General features: G+C 37.2%; 2 protein-coding genes across 8 annotated transcripts in view; one reads left to right on the top strand and one right to left on the bottom strand.

Moving 5' to 3' along the window:
• Positions 1-3,474, bottom strand: part of LOC142986246 (uncharacterized) — a 70,442-nt gene extending 66,968 nt beyond the window's left edge. For all 5 annotated transcript variants that reach the window (XM_076134623.1, XM_076134625.1, XM_076134624.1 and 2 more), the window contains exon 1: positions 3,326-3,474. In XM_076134623.1, the coding sequence (XP_075990738.1) occupies positions 3,326-3,368 (43 nt within the window). In that variant the 5' untranslated portion in view covers positions 3,369-3,474. The remainder of the gene's footprint in view (positions 1-3,325) is intronic.
• A 9,268-nt stretch (positions 3,475-12,742) lies between these two features.
• Positions 12,743-22,344, top strand: LOC142986409 (protein-lysine N-methyltransferase SMYD4-like). Of its 3 annotated transcripts, none has more exons than XM_076134898.1 (16): positions 12,743-12,940; positions 13,289-13,440; positions 14,233-14,491; positions 14,792-14,975; positions 15,281-15,431; positions 15,650-15,805; positions 16,192-16,329; positions 16,654-16,858; positions 17,170-17,374; positions 17,707-17,806; positions 18,158-18,344; positions 19,351-19,501; positions 19,707-19,844; positions 19,955-20,034; positions 20,121-20,197; positions 20,362-22,344. In XM_076134898.1, the coding sequence occupies exons 2-16, from the start codon at positions 13,304-13,306 to the stop codon at positions 20,618-20,620; spliced, it is 2,427 nt and encodes an 808-aa protein (XP_075991013.1). In that variant the 5' UTR covers positions 12,743-12,940; positions 13,289-13,303; the 3' UTR covers positions 20,621-22,344. The 3 variants fall into 3 exon arrangements, with proteins under 3 accessions (XP_075991013.1, XP_075991012.1, XP_075991011.1); XM_076134897.1 differs by having other exon boundaries at positions 13,031-13,440; XM_076134896.1 differs by having other exon boundaries at positions 13,028-13,440.
• Positions 22,345-23,362: the final 1,018 nt, after the last annotated feature.

Here is a 23,362-nt window from a genome sequence, read left to right as displayed (position 1 = left end):
AAATAGCTAGTATACAACTTATAGAGAATTGTACAGCATTTGAACGACTCTTATGCAACTATCAGGCTGTATAACGACTGTATAAGCAGCTTGTGTGCTAGTTGGGAGAGACCTTGCATAAAAGGCTCTCAACAAAATTATTGAACATCATAGTCTATCTTACTATCAAACACGAAATTCATAATTACTATTGACGAATTATTAAAAACTTTACGTTACGCCTAACCAAACAAACAATAAAATGACAATCGGACATCATCCTCACATATTACGAAATGCAACATTACGAGAGATAGGAAACGTAGACACGCAACAGAGGCTGCGTTTTTTTTGTCGCACTCTAGTGCGGTATCCGGCAAAAAACGCATTCTTCGACGCACTGGCCTTATATAAATTGATCCTTTGAAATGATGCGACAGTTTTTGTTTGATTTCGCTCTACCTTTGTAATAATGATAACCTGAGATTTTTTGTAAAATTCCAATGACAAGCTCAAATACTTTAGTACCTATCCTCATTGTGAATAACGCGCTTTAAATGTGATATCGAATCATACCTATAGGTAAGTCGTCTTTACTGTTATTTTGAAGTTAGTTAAAAAGACTCCAATAATTCAACAGTTTCGTAATGTCTTTAAATTCCAAATGTAAAACATTCAACACTATGCAAGTAATCGATATTTAATGCAGAAAGATATTTATTTAAAAATACTATTTTATTGATATAGCCGCGCTATAAAACTGCATCGTCCGGACGTGCATCTATTTCGCCGCAGCCAACGCCCCAATCGATCACGGCACAGATGTAATATGTGACTAAATATTTTTGTAATTTTTTCTAGACATTTTGTAATAGTCAAATTCAGTCTGTCAGTCAAAAACCAACATTTTTGTTAATTCTCCACAGTAAAGTTTCCTTTTTCTTACCGAAACCAAAGATATTTCCAAAGAAGTATTAACAAAGTGTAGTTTTTCTGACCCAGGATCCGAACTTGTTACTTATTACATTGTAAATACTGTCACGCGACGTGCACAGCAGGTCAGCGGCGGCCGGAAGCGAGGGGTTTCGTGCACATCCGGTTAGGGATGCACTTAAAATGGGGAAGACGACAGTTATGTCACACTGTCACCTGTTTAGTTTAACAGCCAATATTTTGTAATAAAATATTGTTGAAAGACTTTCTGGTAATTTCGGTACATTTAATGCTACTATGACTATACCGGCTCTACATTGTTAAAATCAAAGAATCAACAAAAATATTTTTTTACTTCTAGACAGTTGGTCTAGGTGAGGGAAAGAGGAAGGCTGCCAACCATATGGGATACATAAAGTAGGCTTGCGATAAGGTAAAGTGCCCAATGCTCCTGGCTAGAGGAAAGTTACGCCTCTGCATCAAGAGTGAAGAACGCAGGTCGCTGCAATCACAACAAACGTACGCCTTACGTAAAAGAACAAATACGGTAGCAATCGCGACATTATTCATCTATCAAACTCCTGAACAATCACTAAACAATCATAGAAATCTTAATCAAGCAACCGATATTAAAAACCCAACGAAGCGTACCACAAAAAACTAAGATCTTTTCATGTTACTAATTATAAAGAGATGTAACACAGTACAAATTATCTCCTCGCATCTTACGCCGATCTTGAGGCGGCAACGTTCACTGTTCATTGAACACTTAACTAACTCAGGTAACGCACCGCTGGCCACGCACTTGCGGGACCAACTAATGCTATTCTAATATATGAGACTTCTTATTTACAAAAGGTTGGAAAAACAAGAGAAATAGGTTACACTTGCATATGCTGATGTATGAAGGCATGCATGAATGTATGCTCTAACTTGGTAGAGAGCCTTGTTTGCAAGGTTCGCGGTTAGCGGTGATATACGAAATTCAGAAAATTATTGACCCGTTGGCTGACGAAGCTAATGTTTGATGCAACTCCTATATTTTTGCATACAAACAATGATTAGTTAGAATATAGATAAATTGTGCATTATAAGAGTAGATATTCTTAAGTTTGTAGAACTGCAAGTAATTTTATATTTATAAATACCCTGGTACAATTAGATTATTGAAATAGTCAATTGACTGCTGAATGCTTGTATGTATTATGTCATTATAATACATATTAGAGAACTAAAACTTTTAAGATGTTATAGATTCAGAAAAATAATACAATTATTGAAATAAATGAAATATAGAGCCAAGATTGGTCTTTTGTGTTTGATATGGGAGGCAATTTTTGGATGCAATAGTGCACACGCATTTTAAAATTGAATGGCGCATGCGACCCAAGTAAACGTTTTATATTTTAAGCTGGAGACCTCATAGTGACTTAAACTCCCAAATCAATGCTATCAAGGGCCTACCGGTTCAGTAGCTGTGGTCAACTGAAATTGTCAACAAAATCCAAACTGTATCTCTAACCACTAGAAACCGGAGTAGATTACCTCTTAAATAAGTGACAGTTATTTATGATGTAAGTTGAGAAAAATAGGTACAGAACAGGAAAACCGGAGAGTAAAACAGCAGAAAATTTTGTAAAACCACACCCTTAAAGGATTTGAGGTCAGCTTTTGACTATGGCATGTAGTTATATATCGTAATATTTGAGATCTATGCCCTGCAATGTAAAAGAAAATTACCTAAAATTTATCTTTCACAGATAATTTTGTTAAATATCGTGACACCTACAGAAATCGCGATACAAGAATTATCACTCAACAATGTTAGTCATTTAAAGAGAGAGATGCGAATAAATATTTGACCTACATTGCACGAAACGAAAGATCGAAAGAAAGCTAAACAGCGCATCGATGAAATGGCTGATACATAGCACTTCCGTACTCTTACACACCTACATTTGAGCCCTTTAGGACTTCAACAGACTGTAGAAGAAGGACTCTACATTAATTTGAGAGTCGATCTCACAAAGATACGAGGAAGAGAAATGTATGCTCTCTACATTCCGTGACTCTCCTCCGATTCAAGATTTATTTAGTCATGCAAGATCTGTGAGAGTGTAATAGTAACACACATTACAGTAACAGTAAGTAAATACGATACGAAAACCCGAGCCTACGAGTACCGTAATCTCAAGGTTCATATCCCATGAAGTTTGTAACCGCAGCCCGTCACCTGTGACTGGGTCTCATCGCGACCCCAATAACCAGAGGAAATTACCCCACATACACAACCGACCGAGCGGCAAATCATTGAAAACTTAACAAAAACAATAGGATTCATACCAAAAAGAAATCTTAGAAGAAAGTACCCTACTTTTGTAGCGATAAGATAAGAAAAAAAATTGGCACCGACCTTGAACGAAGGTGAGGATAACACAAATATATAAAACATCCATTTTCAATTTTTCACACTGTACTTGTAGAGAACACTCGCGGCGTATGTGTGGGGCGCACGGTCATGGCGCGAGGAGCATGCGCAGCGGTCAGGCGGCGACTGAACGAGCGCCGCGCGGCAGGTGCGCACGCGCAGGTACTTTCTTCCCCCCCTCGCCCCCTCTCCCCGGAGCTTTCGCGCGCTGAATAACCAATTTCTGTCGCTACTCGCTCCCGGGTAGCCCGTACGTGTTTTGAAACGTAAAACTATTGGGTCAGTAGGTACGACTTTGTATTCTAATTACGGATTATGTTCGATTAAATGGCGTTCGTTACGGTTTTATTGATTTTTTTATTCTATTACGTAGATAGAATTTGTAATGTTTTGTGAAATAAGAGCATGTTTGTCTTTCGTGCTCTCGTTTGGCAACCAATTTGTTAGTTTGCAGACAAAATATGCAGAGAAAATATCAATACGATAACTCTAAATTTTACCAACGTAACATTTTTTATGTTACTTAGAGCTATAAAATGTTTTTTAGCGAATGACCATGAATAAAAACCGAGCGCACACGCATGAAGCGCGTTGATGTCTTTTGTACTATCATAGTCAATAAATTTTACATAAGTATGTTTTCACTGCGCGTACAAATATTAGATAATGTGATTAGTGCTGGTACATTGTGTACGTTTATGTCCGTTTATTAACGTAGGAGTTTCGATGATTGTGTTAATGATCATAATTATTATGCTGCAATCATTAGTCGAAAGGAAAATTGTTTTTGGGATTATTTCATTTGCACTTCTACTTTCTTTGAGATTTTTAGGCAATACTACATAACATATAAACATAACATCAACCCTGTTATACCAGAAGGCGTAGGCAGAAATGTATGAAATGCACTGACGTTTTGTAATCTCACACATTCATGTAATAGGTGGCCAACCTTTTGCAATTTATCAGGCAGACTCTACGCTATTATGGTAAAATATTTAAATATGAATTAGAACTGACTCAAAGGTACTGTGCACTGTCTAAATGTCGAATCCGAGACCCCGTGATCGTCAGTCGGATACACTACGTACCACAAATTTTATTTATACGGAATGTATTTCAGTAATTAAACTAAAGCTTTACACTAAAAGGCTACTACCTTATTTCAGGCTGACTGAACTGTTCACACAATATAACACTATCGCCACTCGGTTCGTTCCGGTTTGCTGCAAAAACTGGTCGTAAATTATGGACGAAAGTGAATTATTATGATATACGCCTTCAGCACTGAAACATTTACAAAAAGTATACCGGTGTGTAATACACACCTTGTAGTATCCGATCTGTTCTTCAGGCTACTTTTTGTTTACCTGTTACTATCACACTGCTGGGCAAAGGTTTCTTCCCGGACGAGGCAAGGGTTAGGCTTTGAGTCCTCCACGCTGGGTACGGGTTGGTGACTTTGCATGCCCTCAAGGATGTGTTAAAATTTTTAGGCATGTGAAGTTTCATCTTGATATTTTCCTTCATTGTTAGAGCAAGTGATAATTATTTCTAATAAACACGTAACTTCGCGATTGGCATAGGTATAAAAAAACAGCATTTAGAAGACTAATGACCCATAGACCTATGCGGCTCACGGGGATATTTTTGATACCGTTTCTATATTTTGGAAATACACAGAATTCTCAAGTATATTCTCAAAAACCGCGCGTCCTAGGCATTCCACTCAGTTGTTGAAGTATAGAAACTGACTGTCACAAAATATGCCCAATAAAACCTAGCAATATACAAAAGCCTTTTCATTCAATCATCGCACCAATGTAAACCTGCGAAGAAAGAAGATAAATAGCTGCCAAAAACTGTAACAAAACAGCTATCTTTACAATATTAAAATTATTTCGTCGCCGATCACTCTAACATCCATAACGGACGCTCGAGCGACTTCTGATCGTGAATAACAAATCAATTAAATTACATATCCAAAAAAAACTCGTTATTATACTTGTTTCGTAGCTGATTAACCCAAAAACTGTAGCGACGAAATTTCTTCAAAAAAGAAACCAATTTTATAGCAAGATTGTTATTAATTCACTTTCTAAGCACAATTGATTCGATAGAGTTGCGTAAGCAGAGATTGTAGAGCGCTCGTCTCGAACGATCGCCTCCATCAGCCGTGGATTGGCTATCATCACGCTAAAGCCCTTGGGGGTGGATAGCTGGTCTGTGTATATATTTAGAACTGACACTGACAATAACGGGAGTGGATTTGAAAAAATAATTTGTAGCAAATAACATTTTGCTTTTTTTAACCGACTTAAGAAAATAATAAATAAGTTTTCAATACAATATAATAAAAACCCCAAACTTAGACCGTAAATAGTGATCTTATCGGTAATACCCTAAAATTATACAGGTGCGTAAATATAACAAACCACTTGCTAACATATGTAACGATTTATGGTCTCTAAAGTTTTGAAAGGTTTGTAGTTTGTACACATAAAAAATGCTTAGTGGACTACAGGGATAGGTGGGATAGGTGGTCGAAGTTGTAGATCTCCTTGCGTTGGAGAGCACCTAAAGATATCGGTCTTACGCCTGACGTCTAGTCGTGTCGGATATCTGTCCTACCGGACTATGAGAGTAAAGGAATAGAGTGTGAACCTGTGTACTGACCTGACTTACCTGGACACTGTAATCAAAATCCTGCACAGTTTGCTAGTTTCTATCAAGTTGTCCGCCGCGCCGTAGGTAAGAGGCCATTATTATTACAGAAAACTCTAATTTTAAAAGTACCCGAAACAAGTACTTTTAAATCACGACTAATTCTTGCAAAAATCTAAATCAAATCATTGACTAAAATACCAGCCACTCACGCGCCTTTATTCCTTGCTCTTAAGGCCTACCGGAGAGGTCATCGTCTAGCGGTGCGAGTCGATTTGTTTGAATAAATTATATTATTAAATTAATAATAAGAAATACATTCGAACAATTCACACGTTCATTTGAATCCCAATTAAGCAATACTTGTAGTATAGTAATCAGATAACTGATAATCGTACTTATGTATTTCTAAATACATAGTCCATACATAGTTGCAATATCATATTTCCAGTCTAATCTAGCCCTTCACTGCATTAGTATTCTAAACACAAATGAGCACTACACTAACTTAAGCCTTATCTTTTATCATCTTTTATGACTAGGAAAAGCCAGATTTCTAGATATCTATTTCTAAAATTTGAATTCCTGCATTTGAAATAAAACTATAGACGTGCATTTTGAATAGATTTTGATATAATAAAAATTTTGGAAAGTGGACTCAATTAAATGTTTCTCGCTTGAACTCATATGAACTCATCATTGCTAAATTTCGTTTTGTTTAAACACTAGCAGCCTGTCTCGGTTCCGCAGTTACACCTGATTAACTTTTACAAATTATACACAAAAATATTCCTTGGGAATCGTTTTATACATTAATAAAAACAGAAATAGGTATTTACAAAGTGGTTTTAGGCGGTATTGAAATATCACGGGAATTGCACTATACCCTACTATATGTAGGGATTAACGCCGTATCTTCGCCGCAACAAGCATAGTATGTAAGTATGTTTATCAGTTATTTGGTTACTACAAACTCTGCTTAGTTTAGTATCAAATGTCGTTCAAATAGTTATTTGATGTTCAAATATATCTAGGTGTTTTTTTAACCCATTCCTGTCCCTCTGCATGGCAAGGGACTCTTCATAAACGAGGCAGGTGCTAGGCCCTGAGTTCACCACGCTGGTCAAGCGCGGGATGTGGAGTTTGCATGCCCTCAATAGATGTATGAAACATATTTTAGGCAAGGTTTCATCGCGATGATTTCCTCACCGTTATAGCAAGTGGTAATTATTTCTAATACACACATAACTTTGAAAAGACATTGGTGTTTTGCCTCGGGTTCGGACCTGCAACCACTTGCGTGGGTGGTGCCAACTTGAATCACTAGGCTATCTCTGCTTGTGATATAAATTTATTTTATTATTATTTATACTGAGGGTCCACAACTCCGCTATCGTTGTATGAACAACGCGTGACATGCACCTTGTTCCTAATAAGGCGATGGAAATCGTGTTGGATACGTCCCAACAAATTCCTTCGAGTAGCGCTGTCACCACAGGCTGTCACACACAGTCATCCTAACGTATGGCAACTGAAAGTATTTGGCTCCTAATTTTATATTATAAACTAGCTTTTGCAAGTGACTTCGTTCGCGTGGTTTGTGGCTTAGTACAGAATTTTCATACAAACTTTCATCCCCTATTTTATGCCCTTAAGAATACAATTAATCAAAATCCCTTCTTAGCGAATGCCTATGTAACAACATAGTCTACCTGCATGCCAAATTTCAGCCCGATCCGTCCAGTGGTTTGGGCTGTGCGTTGATAAATCACTATGTCAATCAGTTACCTTTGAGATATGCATAATTATTAAGACTAGCAGCAGAAAATCTCAAAGAAATACAATAATTTTTACATCGTGCGTTTACAATTACATGTAATTGATAGTTGAAGCAGGACCACGTCTGTCACACTTGTTATGTAATTATTAAATAATAACAAATCTTTAGCTCGTCATTTATATAAGAATCGACTAATTATTGCGGAAGGAGAGATTCAGCATATTATGAATCAAAAATAGGCATTAATTAATAAATATCTAATAAGCGTCTGATATAATCAATGAATGTATTAATATGGTATTAGATTTAGGGGAAATATCAATTTTAAACACTTTTGAATACGGAGTTGACTGTTGCTAGGGGTAACGGGCAAGTTATCGGACTTCCGTTCGGGTTGTATGCCATCTATTGCACTACCGACGAAAAACTGTTTGAAACCGTACAAGAGTATACAATCAAACTATTGTACAGTTAAGTCTAAACTATACCGAAATATACAACTAAAGAATGAAGAAAAAAAGGGAATTTACGAAACAACAACCAAAAAATGCGAACTCTGATTACTTTTGCTTGTATTACAAGCCAATATTTTTCATTCTACTGACCACACAAATACAGTAATTACCATTTACTACATAGTACATAATACTTGTAACGCCCACCGTTAGACAACATAATGTGTCCAATATTCCCGTTACCTCACTCATAGGAATCCCAATCACGGCGGCCATTTTAAAGTGGTAACTCACGTAATGGCTGAACTGCTTCAAAAGTATTTAACTAAAAGTGACTGATATCGTACTTACCTACTAAAAGGTTTTAGAAATGCTCCTTGATGAATGGCTTTTAAACTATCTGTTTCTTGACTGCCTCTGTGGCGAAATTGGTATTGTATATGACTGCGCGCAGAGGACTCGGGTTCGAATCCTGGGTCAGGCAAAAAAAAAATTCCTCCCGTGGTTTATTCACGTATGGATATTCACTTTACCAATAGACGAGGCAATAAACTAAAAAGATTTTAGTGTAAAAGGACTATGGGCGGAATCGTCCCCACCCATCAACAAAAATGAAATGTAGCTCAATTGATATATCTTGGCAAGACGATATTTTTATACTATGGCGACATTGCCCAAATGCATGGGGTTCTCATAGTATCTTACGTTTAAACAAATATCTCGTTAACGTATTATTGACGACTAATTCCAAAATACATGCTCATTTATTTATTAATTAGTGCACAGCGGCGGACGCCGCATGCACATAAAGATAGCTGGGTACAAAATAACCCCCTCCCCCCGCTCTCCAACCCACGATTTTAGATCTGATCAGATTTTAATCTGCCAGCGCATCTGTTAGACAGCATTATAATTGACGAGTAAAAATAATTATTGAAATATGAAATCAATAACATGTATTAACCATAATATATAATGGAAATGATATAAGTATATACATATGAGTGCCTCTGTGGCGCGGTCGGTAGTATATGCGACTGCGGTGCGAGAGGTCTCGGGTTCGAATCCTGGGTCGGGCCAAACAGTCTTTTCTGAGATTTTCTGTTAAGAATTTCCTAGAGATTGCCCGGAGTTAGGAAGTTGAGGTCGAAGACCTCCGTGCCTCGGAGAGCACGTAAAGCCGTCGGTCCTGCGCCTGACCTCTCACTGGTCGTGTCGGTTATCCGTCCCACCAAACTATGAGAGTGATAGAATAGAGAGTGTACCTGTGTATTGTGCACACACTTGGACACTATAAACAAAGTCCGGCACAGATGGCCAGTTTCAATGAAACTGACCGCCGTAGCCGTATATCGGCTAGGAGGACATTATTATACATATGAGTTAGTACTGTAATATAACAATAATGTTAAAATAACTTACAAATGTAAAATAAAAATATACATTAAATAATAATTACAAATTGTTTTTTTTTTTTAAATATATATTCCCACTGATTTATCAAAAACAAAGGATTTTAATTAAATAGGGGGCACTTTATGAACACGTTGGTATCAGTTCCATGTTTGTTGGTAGGTGGGGACGGAGCCCATACATTTTTGCCCATAGTCCTTTAATTAAGTATACGATTTCTGAAGATACACAGAGAGAATAATATCAGTCAGGGCCAGTATTTAACTATACTACTACTTCGAATAGAAATAGTATGATGTATGGCCACATGACACAGTAAGCCGATCCCATTGTCTATAAATGGTTGACAATAGGAAACCTCAAGCCATGGGGGACCTCGCACTATATTTTATGCAAACAACTACCGTCACACATGAACACGTGTTAAAATCTTAACTATTACTTACTTACAGAATAAACTTATTGCAGAACTATGTTCTTTTTTCTATTTCGTTTTTTAATTACATTTTATGGGCCATAGGCTGTGTAACATCACGCTATGAGTTAGATCCGTTTGCTTAGTCTTGGGGAATCATAGTTACGAATTATCAGGGAAAAAATAGATTGCTTTGCAATTACAATAAAAATTTTAAAGCACTATTCTTTTTCTTGTACTCTTCCGTGGAATTGTCCATCAAAAACATTCTGAAAAGGGGTTTTGGTCGATGTTTTTTGTAACCAGCCGTCTGTCTGATGTTAACCCTCAAATCGCTACCGACCATTAAACAATGACAGTATTATCGCAGCGTATTTAATGGCTACCTATCTTATATTAGGCGCTGGAATGCACCGAGCACTTTCCCTTATCCTTATGGGCCTTATGGCTTGGCCTTTCTGGTTCACGGCTACCTTACAGGGATTAGTAATAGGAACGTGTAGTGGTGTCTACCTTTCTAATTACGACGAACAAATGATCATTTGTTTATTTGGTGTGCCTACTTTTGCTTTTTTGGCTATGACGGATTTTAAACTTTATAGGACACAACGGCACAAACTTTGCTAAAATTGTTTTTTGAAGACAACTCCCTTACTTAACTCACTGCTTTTGTGTCTTGGGGAGTTTTACAAACATAGAAATAACGGACGCAAAGTACAACCAGGCCCAGAACAACTATTTGTGGATCGCAAAAATATCTGTTCCTTGTGGGGATCGAACCCACGACCTTTCGACGTACTGGTAGCGGCGTCGTGACCACTTTGACCAACGCGCCACGGAAGCCGTCGTTTAAACTAATACTTAATTTTTCCTCTGTAGAAACGCTTCATGCTCCGTATCCTTATCTAGACTGAACGAACCGTGAGTCGGACGCCAATCATGGTTTGAGTTTTTAACGCGGAGCCGGTCGTATTATCGTAGATGCCTAAATTATTTTGCCGGTGAAGAACTTTAGCGAGGTTCCATACATGGACGCTACATAGCAGGTAAGCAGGCGTGGGCACTATTTACCTGCAATGTAGCGTAACGCGCGGGCACCGGCAGAAGCACGAGAAAAGGATCTCGGCCACGGATAGAAGGATAGGCCCGAGCGACAAAGTTGTGTGCGCATTTTCATGTAGGCATATTACTTTAAGAGAATCTAGCTCTTTGGGCGCTGCAACGAATGCAACAAGACGACATTCATGCACAGGTCAGCTAGTTATATATAATACTAGCTGACCCGCGCAACTTCGCTTGCGTCACATAAGAGAGAATGGGTCAGAATTTTCCATGTTTTTGTAACACTTTTTACTGTTACCTACTCTGCTCCTATTGGTCGTAGCGTGATGATATAAAATATGCTTTTTTTTCATGAAAAGTATTCTCAAAATTATTTATATCTCTTAGTATAACGAAGTCGCGCTAAGGCATATCCGCCATTAAAACAGTTGCCGTGGCAACGGAATTTTGTTGATTCAATGTCATTATAATGTTGATTTTTCGCGACTTCGTTGAATATTCTGAATTTTCCCGGGAAATGCGTCATTTTCCCGGGGTAAAAAGTAGCCTATGTCCTTTCTCGGGTATCAAAATATCTCCATACCAAATTTCATGCAAATTGGTTCAGTAGTTTAGACGTGATTGAGTAGCAGACAGACAGACAGACAGACAGACAGACAGACAGACAGACAGAGTTACTTTCGCATTTATAATATTAGTATGGATGTTTATAATTCAAAAATGATGCCACATTTCAAATTCAAAACACAATTACAAAATGCAAACTAAGAAGGGCACTTAAGAGTTAAAAAAAAGGCTGTATAGATTATCAAAGATTGTAATTCTTACCGAAAAAGTTTAATTTTTCTTTAACTCAGTCAAATACCTACCCAAATTATTAAGAATTATATTAGATTTTTTATTTCAATTTTAATTTTTCTAATCGCAATATGCGGAATTACCGAGATTGGAAGCCCTAATTGGCATTAAAATAGCACATATTGTCATTAAAATAATCTTCGTTCGTTTTACCGTACTTACGTACTATGTACTATCACTATGTAATAAAGCTGGCAACATTATTCGATTTTTTGACATTTGTATCTGCCAAATTACTTTCTTTCTAACTTCTTACTATCTCTGTTCTCGTTAATTTAAGATTCATTCTATCTCTTATCCTTTCTGACTCTGTTTGTATTCTTGGTAATTTTATCAATACTTACAATGACGCTTTCGGAGTTTATTGTTTTGTTAGATATTTTGGAGAGGTTGCTGGTTTTTGTTTTGTTTGATGGTTTATTTAATTACAATATTTTATTTCGTCTATCTTGCTACTTATTTCCTAAAAACAAAATAGTAATCCAAAATAATATACTTCAGTTTTCTATATTGTTTTATTTAAAATAATTATGGTTGATTTATTGTGAAATATTATGGTCCAAACTTTGACTTTGTGTTTATGGAGTACACAAAAATATTATACAAGTTTTTTAGCGTTTAGTTATGATGCAATTTTTTTTCTATTTATTTAATACGGTCTGTATATTGAATACATTAATTCGATAAAATTGAAATTGGCATAAGTACACGGTACTAAAAATTATATCAAGTCTTGCAACACTTGAAATGTCATTGTCAAATTATTTTCATAGTTTGATAACATGGCATGGGTGCCTATGTTTTTATTGTTGTCAAAAAATAGGCGATAAGTCAAATAGATTTTAATCAATACATTAGAATAAGGGATTTTAGGTTTAAGTGCAAATGCAATACAAGTTAAATAATTAAAAGTTATTCAAATGATATCAACTGGAACCATAACTACGTAGCAGGTATTTATTTGAACCCTATATTACATAGGGTCTAGATTTTAAGGCCTAGCCCGGCGCTTAAAGCAATCAATACTATGTACTTGTTAGTAGGAGCGGTCAGTGGCTCCTGCATTCGTGCTCTCTCTGGCTCGAGCGTCGATCTCACGCTCTCACCCTACCTTGCTTCCTTGGCCGGGAGCGCGCAGGGATATCGCGCAGCCGTGCGGTGCCAGTAACCCTCAGATACACCGTGTCCTCCGCCGACAGCGCTCGTGTCGGCCTTACTGAGAGGAATTACCTGATTCTGAGTCTTTTCAGTCCTGTTGTGTACTAATATAGTGCTTATTTCCTTGTGTTGAATTTGATCAGTGTGAGTGAGTGAAAATGATGGATGGTCGGGCAGAACATCTCTTGGAGATGCTGACCCTCCTCGTAGCATCTGAGAGAAAATTACACCGTGGTGATTTCAAATGTTCGGAGGTGGAGACCATGGATTACCTGTTAGGGGATTATGCCATAAGGTATGTTTATCTTTATTTATAATTCATATTTTAAATTGTTTGTATATTCTTAAGTGGTTGGGTTATTTATCATTCAGGTTTTTTTAATAGAGTTTACACAAAGCATTTACCTGTAATTGCTGTAAATCAGTTAGTGTATTATTGGTGAAGTTATAAGTAAACTATTTGCTAGTGATAATATAATGAGGTGGGTGTAGGTTAGACACTTTTGTGCTAAGTGGAGGCGTCATATCTATGTATTGTTGGAATTTAAATTCTGTTCTTTATCTGAATTAATATCCAACTGGGGAGATTAAATTTAATTATTAATTTAATGTAAGAGCAGTTTGACACTGGCTTACTTGATACTGTCTTAAGTCTAGCATTAAAGAGAATTTAATAGCAACTCCTTATTATTTAAACCTGAGAATATAAGCTCAGCCAAACACTACTATGCTAGCTGTTTGTAGCTAGTTGCACTCAGTCACAGGCCAGTAAGAAATCAGCAACCTAAAGCAACATTTAATGGCAACAATCTATCAATCTCTTAAATATAAAGCAGAATAATGGATCATATAATATAGCTATATACTGAGGACTTAAACTCATTGAGTAAAGACAAACATGTTTTCAAATTTACCATTTTGAATAAAAATTTAAATTAAAATAATTGCTATTAATCAAAAATATAAAGTGAAAGTAAAAAAAAATTGACATGTACTATAGTAGCTATGACAATGTACACATATTATATATTTAGTCTTGACTACATCACCTATGTACATGAAGTTAAAATAAAATACTTTTCAACAGGGAAACCATGCACATGTTTATGGATTTCGTACGGGAAATGTCTAAAGAAAGTAGACGCCCAGATATGGTACCTGAAAAAGACGAGGGCCTAGCCCTTCTGTGGAAAACAAAGGGCAATGACCTTTACAATACTCAAAACTATGACGCTGCTTATTCAGCGTACTGTACCAGTTTGAAACTTGCTCGCGAGGATGGGCAAATATTTCCACTGTCACTGGGGAATCGATCTGCTTGTTTGTACAAGCTTAATGGATTTCAAGTAAGCTTAATCGTACAGATCCATACATACTAAGTATAATGAGTCAACTGACATTATAGTAATTTTACAGGAGAGCGATTTGAAATCAAATCAATTTTTATTATTACTCGGTAATTATGAAAAAATTTAACACTTACATTAAAATCATAGTTTATTATGTACGTTTATATAAAAATAATAAATTATCTAAAGTAGTCAGACTCAGTATACTTAGGAGGTAAGTATTGAAAGTATAAAAGTTATATGTATAGTAGTTGAGACAAGTTGACTTGAGAGTAACATGTATGATTCTTCTGTCAGTATGCTATCGAGGATGTGGAGCGCGCCTTCCGTCATGGCTTCCCTGAAAACGCGTCCAAATTTAAGTTATACATTCGCCGCGTTGAATGTTACGTTGGCCTCAAGCGACGAGCGGAGGCAAGACAATGCTTCCTAGAGGCAAGAGCTAATCTCTACCTCATTGACACCAATGCTCCGTACGGCAGTGAGTAATTTGTATTTCCTACTTACTCTAATATCGTCACTGTGCATGTAAAAATCGCCATTTGTTAAAGTTTCTTTTCGTTAATATAAAACGGTCAGAAATTCATTCAATACTCAGATTTTTACACATGCAGCGATGTATTGCAAAGTTTATAGTTACAGTACAATATTAGTTCAGGTTTGCTTTTCTATGTGTTGCTGTGCGATATCAGTAATTTGTATATAATAACTGATTTAGCGTGAATATTTGCGGCTCAGCGACACAAGCTGTGCGCAAAATTATACGTTTGTATGTGATTTTTTCAGAAGCCATGTTGACAAAAATGTCCGAACTGGATGCCGCGACCCAAGCGCTGCTGGATTACTTTTGTGCTATACCCCGGCTCCCCCCCTTAGCGGAACTACATAACGGTCCCAACCCTCAGTTTCAAAACGCATCTGCTTCTATAGAACTCGTGTAAGACACTTTCACAAATACTTAACACGCTTAGACACAAATTCAAATTCATATTGTATGTTTCTAAATATTTTCTTAGTAAATATTCAAAAATGTTTAATTTTGCGTTACTTAATACCCTGTAATTATAAACTAAAAGGATTGTGTAAATAAAATTAGGATGAAATATATTATTACTTATGAGAACCGCACATTGAGTCAGTGAGCGTGTGTTACAGCCGCAAGTTTGAGATGGGTCGGCATGTGGTGGCGAGAGAGCTGCTGAACCGCGGTGACGTAATGTTCATTGAAGAGCCGTACGTCGTAGTGCCAGTTCAGAAGAGCTTCGAGTACATCTGCGACGGCTGTGCCATAGACAAGATCAATCCTATACCGTGAGTTCGTCTTATACTACAATTTGTATTAATATCTAGGTGATAGTAGTAACTTCGCCGGTTTTAAATACATAATGCATGTTAGGTCTCATGTAATAGGAAGGAGTTTATTGCCAAATTTATGTTCGGCACCTTAGCAACGCTACTGCCGAATGCTGGCTGGGCTGATTGATGCCGGACAGAATACTTGTGTAGCAAGCCTTACAGATATCGTAGGTAAAAAAAACATTTATTACCAGTCTAGCAGTGTAACCCCACTAGTTGCAGCCTGTATCGGCGCTATCAATATACAACAATTGCCCGATCGGACTAAAATTATAAATGTTTAATTTGATTGTATATGCATTAACATATTCCAATTGTGACTAATAGTATGTGTTTTCCAGATGCCTGGTGTGTTCGTTCAGCATCTACTGCAGCGTGGAATGCCGCCAACAAGCCTGGGACCATTACCACAAATATGAGTGCAGCGGCGTCCAGATGCACTTCTTTGCACACCTCGGACTCGGCCACTTGGGTTTCAGGTATGTCTTTTATACCCTAACATAACCAACCATGATAAAAATCAAATCATTTATTCATTTAAGTCAAATATTGACACTTATGATAGTTGGTATCATTACTGAATCTACCACTAGCTCGGAAAGTGGGTAGAGCCTTATGAGAAGAGCTAGCAAGAAACTCACGGCCACTCTTTTCAATCGCCAAACGATTTACAAGTGAAACAATAATTGCGTTAAAAAAATAATTTAACAAAGCTTGTACATAGTACCAGCTCTCCTAAACTGGAATCAGATGACCGTGTGTGAGTTGTCCCAAAATATATATTTATTTCTTATTTGTTGCAGGGTGCTCCTGCGCAGTGCCCGGGAGGGCTACCCCGGCTTGTTGGAAAGCGGCCACCGCGTCGAGTCTGCTAAAGACATCTTTGACTACTACAAGCAGTTCGATCCCCTGCAAATCTATGAGCAGGATGATCGCTTCCTACACATGTTTCATTTAATGTCGAACTTAGACAGAATGCCTGATGAGGACTATCTTCAATACGCTATAGTTAGTAAATTTTCTATCTTTATTAAAAGATTTGTTCAGTCTTACCGAAGAATATCGTGTTATAACCCAGGTATGGTTGTGGAGGTCAGATAGGCAGTCGCTCCATGTAAAATACTAGTATTCACATCCGGTGAGACTGGAAGCCGACTCCAACATAGTTGGTAGAAAGGCTAAGCTGATCCTATTTCAAAATTAAATACATTATATTTTAATTACCCTAAATTTAATAAGTGTATTAGAAAGCATAATAATATACATAACTATTTACAAATCATCCGATCATCATACTAAAGTATTTCTTTGTTTCACAGTACGCCGGTCTCTTAACCCAGTATTTGATCGAGCACACGAACTTCATGGAGTTCCTCGACCAGCAGCTCGGGCACCAGCTGCCGACGCACGAGCTGCACGTGTTCTCCGCCGCGCTCATCTTCCGCAGCATCGGACAGATGGTCATGAACGCTCACGCCACATTCTCTCTCGTCGAATATAAACTTGATATGTTCCATTTTGATGGTAAGTATATATTTGACTATATTACCATACGGCGGCGGTTCAGGTGGTCGCCACACCACCACCATTGCGTCGTGGGTTCAATTCCCACACGGAACAATTATTTGTGCGATCAACAAATTGTTGTTTCGGGTCTGGTTGTACTTTGTGTCGTTGTTTGTATGTTTGTAAGACTCCCTGCGGCAAAAGAGTAATTCTTAGTGCGAGAATTGTCTTTTTTTAATATCATAGTCACTTAAGGATTAGCTATCATTAAGTTTTGGACGCTACTAAAGTTATACCATTAATTATAAGACTTTGTCACATAATAATAAACTGTACAATTATGTTATCAGCCGAAGCTGCCCGCGAGCCGAGGGAGACTCGCATCGCAACCGCCGTCTACCCGTCTTGCTCCATGATGAATCACTCGTGTGACCCGAACATCACTTCCATGTGAGTAATTACTGTTATTTAAACATAATTAATAAATATATAATAATATATAATCAGCCTATATTGTCCCACTGCAGGGCAAAGGGCCTCCCTTCCCTCTTTTAGTCTTACTCTGTCTAAATCTATTTCATTATGCTTTTAAATTATTATATGATCAAAAATGATATACTAAAAGGTCTCCTAACTGTCATAGACAGTTCTAACATGCATATATACATACATAAAATTACGTCTAATTCCCATAGGGGTCCTTACAAACTTGTCTCATTCAGATCCACACAGATTATCATACAATAAGTTAATAAAATTGTTGTAGCATTTATATTAATGAAGTAATATTTCATGTTTCAGGTTCATGGGTACCAAGCTGGTGGTGCGCGCGGCTCGAGAGATCATCCCCGGCGAGCCGGTGTTCAACTGCTACGGGCCGCACTACTCCCGCCAGCCCACCTTACTGCGTCGCAAGGAGCTCTTACAACAATACAAGTTCCTGTGCACGTGTGCCGCCTGCCTGGACCGCGCTCGCGGCGACTTCGTGGTAAGTCATACTACACACTTTTTCGACACGGTTTTTTATCCCACTGCTGGGCAACTTCTCCCAAATAAGGGAGTTAGGCCTTGAGTACTTGGCCAAGTACGACAGCCATTGTGTGTTGCCTCGGGTTCGAACCGTCGATCATTTGCGTGAATGCCGACTTATACCACTCGGCTATCACTGCAGTTTCAACACGTAATTTAAATAAAAAGAACCTTTGTTGTCTTTTTTTATTTATTTCTTATTAAAGACTTTACTAATACTTTTTGTTTTGACTAATAAAAAATAAATAGACATTTTGAGACATTAAATGGTGTGTTAGAAGTTATACTATTATACGTGGTCCTAAAATGTGCTAGCGTGCTGTCCTGTGCTGTTTCTATGTCTTATTTGTTTAATAATTTTATTTCAGGATGAAATAGATGATGAAGCCGGTGGCTCGTGACACGTGCATGACTCACGCTTGCTACTACCTACTTTGTATTCCTTTAAATTTTAAGTTTATGTTTTGATCAGTAAATAAAGAATTATTACTTATTATTTGTATGTTTTTATTTTTTTGCGTTTACTTTGAGTTAATTTATATATACACAAACACACATACATTGATGATAGGTATGAAATCAGAAAGTATTGCGAAACTACTATACCACAGCAGTGGCCTTAAAGTCTCTATCTTCTATTTATCCTCATAGAATTGCAAGAGCATGGTACCCATTGCTCCAAATAAACGCAAATAAGTACCCAAGTGACCTATAACAATACACATAAACATGCCGACGATTTGAGATAAAGACTTAATTTCTTGTATACAGAGTACTTAATATATAAACTATGTAGGCTAGACAACACTCAGAGAATTGACTTCACAATACATCATCATATCAGCCTGTAGACGCCCACTGACGGACATGGGCCTCACGAAACCTACAAAAGGTTATATTAATTAGTTTGCTAACACTCGCTGGTGGTGCTGGTGGTGGTAGATGTGTGTTGTTTTGCCCGACAGATGCTATTCTCGGCGTATTCGTGCCAGTCGTGCCGCGGCCCCGTGATCAGCATCCACCGGGGCGAGTGGGTGTGCCAGCAATGCAGCAGTGAGCTCGACCTCAGCCGCGCGCTACACTTCATCGACAAGACCAAAGAAGTTCTCGCTAGCGGTAATTTTACTTGCTATATTCCACTGACATGCTATTCAAATTATTTGTGTACAAGTATCTTTTTGAACATAATTAATGTAAAAATTGTAGGTTGATAAAGATTGCTACTATAATTCAATACTCCTAAATAAGTATTATAAACCTGAAGGACAGAATGACTACGAATGAGTTGCGCGTGAGTCTTATGGTGTTGTATTGTTGTCAGCTACGAAGATGCCTACACCAGAGCTATGTGTTGAGCGGGCGCTATCTGCGCTCCGCATGAGCCAGCAGGTGTACCACCGCCACAATACAGCCCTGCGCTGTTGCGCCTCCAAGGTGGCAATTTTGTTGGCTGAGGCCGGTCAGTAAATCACAACTTAGTTAATTTACCTCACGTAATTGCCTATCCTTTAAATGAACCGAAGCGTTTTATCTATTCGGTAGTGTCAACACAATTGGTTTATTTTTCAGGCGAGTTCAAACAGAGCTTGGAGATACTCCGCGGCAACCTTCAATCCCAGGAGTACCAGTTCGGGTCCTTCAGTGTGGAGGTGAGAGAGTTGCATTTTTGGTACCTTCATCTTCATTTGTATCATATTGACTATAAAAGAACATTGAACGTAACACATTGTCGCAGGTTGCCCATGAACTGCGCAAGTTGGCCAGCATTGCTCTGCGCCGCGTGACGGCTACTATTTATGCTCCGGACGCTTCGTAAGTTTATTATCTATTAACTGGTTCCTACTGCGAACATAATACATCTTGCCACAGCACACAATCATGAATATTGCACTGCGAACATTGTATAATTGCTGGTTCGAGACAATTTTTACATTTCCTAATATGTAATATTATATCAGTTGTGTTTTCACTTACAGAGATAACATCGTTGAAGCGAGCAACATCGTGACGAAGGCGACACGGCTCTTTGATCTTTACTACGGGCCGTGGGGAGACACGGCTAACTACCTGTTCTCCTGCGAATACATCTTGAACAAGCTGCCAGGTCTTATCGTCCGCCGGCAACCAGGCGCTCCTCCGGCCCTTGCACAAATGGAACACGTGAGGTTGATGAGTATGCTGGACAAACTCAAACCCTGGCCTCAACTAGTGCCGCCGCCGTTATGCCCATATTAAAAGGTTAAATTGACTTCGTCGCGGCGTGTCATTTTTATTTTTACAGCTTGGCTAGCGGCCTAACTGCCATTTGACCCCGTTACCATGAAAATGGTTCTTATAAAAACTGAAATACTTAATTGTTTGCTAAGTTACACAGGCATGTTAAAAATTTTTCGAGTACATATCTTTTTGCTAGGCATTTACGAAACCACTAATTGAGTCTAATTTATCAACGATTGCACTTAGAGCTTATAATTAATTATAATTAATGTAATTATTCATCGAACATTCAGCTTTGTTTAAGATAGTTAGCTACTAAAACGAAACGAATGGCCTGTGTTTATTTGATCTAAGTGATTTAATTAAGGCCGTATAGGTAACATTTAACAATTATTGCAGCTATTTGATTCAAGGGGGCTATAATTTACACAAAACTTTACTAAGTTACTTTTTACTTAACTGGTGAAGTTAGTTTTTAAATATTGATGCAATGACTCGTGTGTTAGGTACTTCTATATCTCTATGCCTAATTAAGGATTTATAAGTATTGTAAAACTTGTCTTAGTAATAGGTTGAGGCAGGTTGGCGCCATAATATATTTCACTGTTTAAAATCTCGATAAAGAAGTAAACTTTAGACTATTACGATGTGCCAAATTACAACAAAAGGATAAAAGAAAAAATATATAAAGGCACTTTCGAATAGTAAGATAATTATATTGTCTTTCTTTAAGACGAAATCGTAACTAAGAAATGAAAAAGGGCAAATTGAGAACCTTTCCCTTTTTTTAATTAAGCTAAAAAGTATCAACTATTACTTGTTCAGATAACACTCAAGAACTAGCCAACCTGTTTCTTAGTTATAAATGTTTTTAATATATAACCTATTGATGTCTATTAATATGGAATACGTAAAAATATCTCATTATAAATGTTAGATTAAGCAAAAATGTGATGAATGTGATCTAAAATAACCAAATTTCATTGTTTGGACTACATTTTTTTGAAGTACCGAACATATACAATGTGTTTTTACTTTTAAGCTGTTGTATTAGGGATTATGGAAATTATTTGAAGCTGGTCTATAATTATATTTAATTTAGTTAAGTACACAATCAAATAATTTATGTAATGTTCTTTTAAAAGGTCAGCTACTTTTGTTATCTTCAATAATTTATGTCATGTTTGTATACGTATTAAAAGTAAATGTTATTCACTCCGCCTACTCTCATGGGATCATGGCGTCAATTTAGCTGTATCAACGACTAAATGTCCTTTTTAAATATTTATCTCTGAAGAAACTAGTCTTATAAGTAATATAACGTCTCGTATATAAGGTTACATAATCGAGACCACTACAACGAGTTGTATTTGCACTCAAGTAAAACTTTCTCAACATATTTATTATAAAGACTTGAAGAAACGTGCGGTGCGATTAGGTATTGAAATTGTTATAATATTTTTGTAAAAGACAAGGTATTGAAAACGTGTCTAGTTAGGAAAAATATTTTTTTTTGTTGTATTATTGGAAACCGAATTGGCATTGCCTACATCGCACATGATTCACATGTATTTTAAAGAACAACTCTAATTGTTAAAAGTCAACTGTAGTACTAATCTCTCGGCATTCAGCCATGACACACTGTAGTGTCTTCTTCATTTTGATGTCAGTAGATCTGTAGAACCATATTTAATCAAAAAAACTAATTGTGAAATCACTGAAAGACAAATAAATAAAATCACCACCAATAGTTGTTTAATTTATACAAATCCCAGATCTTTCCCACAGATACATGATATTATAATACCTACATTACATTATTATTTTTTCGGGAGATAATTTGAAGTGTGGTTCAATTCCCGGGCATAATGGGGGTTTTTTTTATCATAACTCTCACGGAGAAAGCAGAATTCTTTTGAAAGACTTGCTACTATAATAGAATCATAGTAAGGGCGACATCCATACTAATATTAAAAATGCGAAAGTAACTCTGTCTGTCTGTCTGTCTACTACTCAATCACGCCTAAACTACTGAACCAATTTGCATGAAATTTGGTATGGAGATATTTTGATACCCGAGAAAGGACATAAGCTATATATCATCACGCTACGACCAAAAGGTGCACAGTAGGTACCAGTAATTAATGTTACAAAAACGGAGAAAAATTTCACCCATTCTCTCTTATTGGACGCAAGCGAAGATGCGCGGGACAGAATCAAAGTAAGGGCGACATTTAGGAATAAAAATAAATATATAGGAATAAATAATCTATACTAATATTATAAAGCTGAAGAGTTTGTTTGTTTGTTTGAACGCGCTAATCTCAGGAACTACGGGTCCGATTAGGAAATTTCTTTCACTGTTAGATGGCCCATTTATCATGTACGTCAGGCTGGCCCGGCCCCATGGAATTTAATAATGAGATTGTTATCAATCCAATGTACCCGGGTATACTAATATATGTAACACCTTCATTTTCAATGTAACTCTTTTTAAAAGAAATTACGTGCACTTCTTAGTGGCCGGGCCAGCCTGACGTTTTCAGCCCGGCCACCTTGTTTCCCACTAATCTACAAAAAATACTGGCAATATTGTGCTACAGATTAAATGTACCCTATAATTTATGCATATGTAACACAAAATCGAATCCTAAAATGCAATAGCATACGAAATATTTGCGGTTGCAGGTGGCCGGGCTAAAATTATTTCGTTAATATAAAACAGTAAAACTGCAACACCTACCAAAAACTAATACCAGT

The sequence above is a fragment of the Anticarsia gemmatalis genome, chromosome Z, assembly GCF_050436995.1.
Source record: "Anticarsia gemmatalis isolate Benzon Research Colony breed Stoneville strain chromosome Z, ilAntGemm2 primary, whole genome shotgun sequence".
Lineage (NCBI taxonomy): Eukaryota > Metazoa > Arthropoda > Insecta > Lepidoptera > Erebidae > Anticarsia > Anticarsia gemmatalis.
Note: the sequence above shows the minus strand (reverse complement) of the source record. Positions and strands in the feature narration are given on the sequence as shown.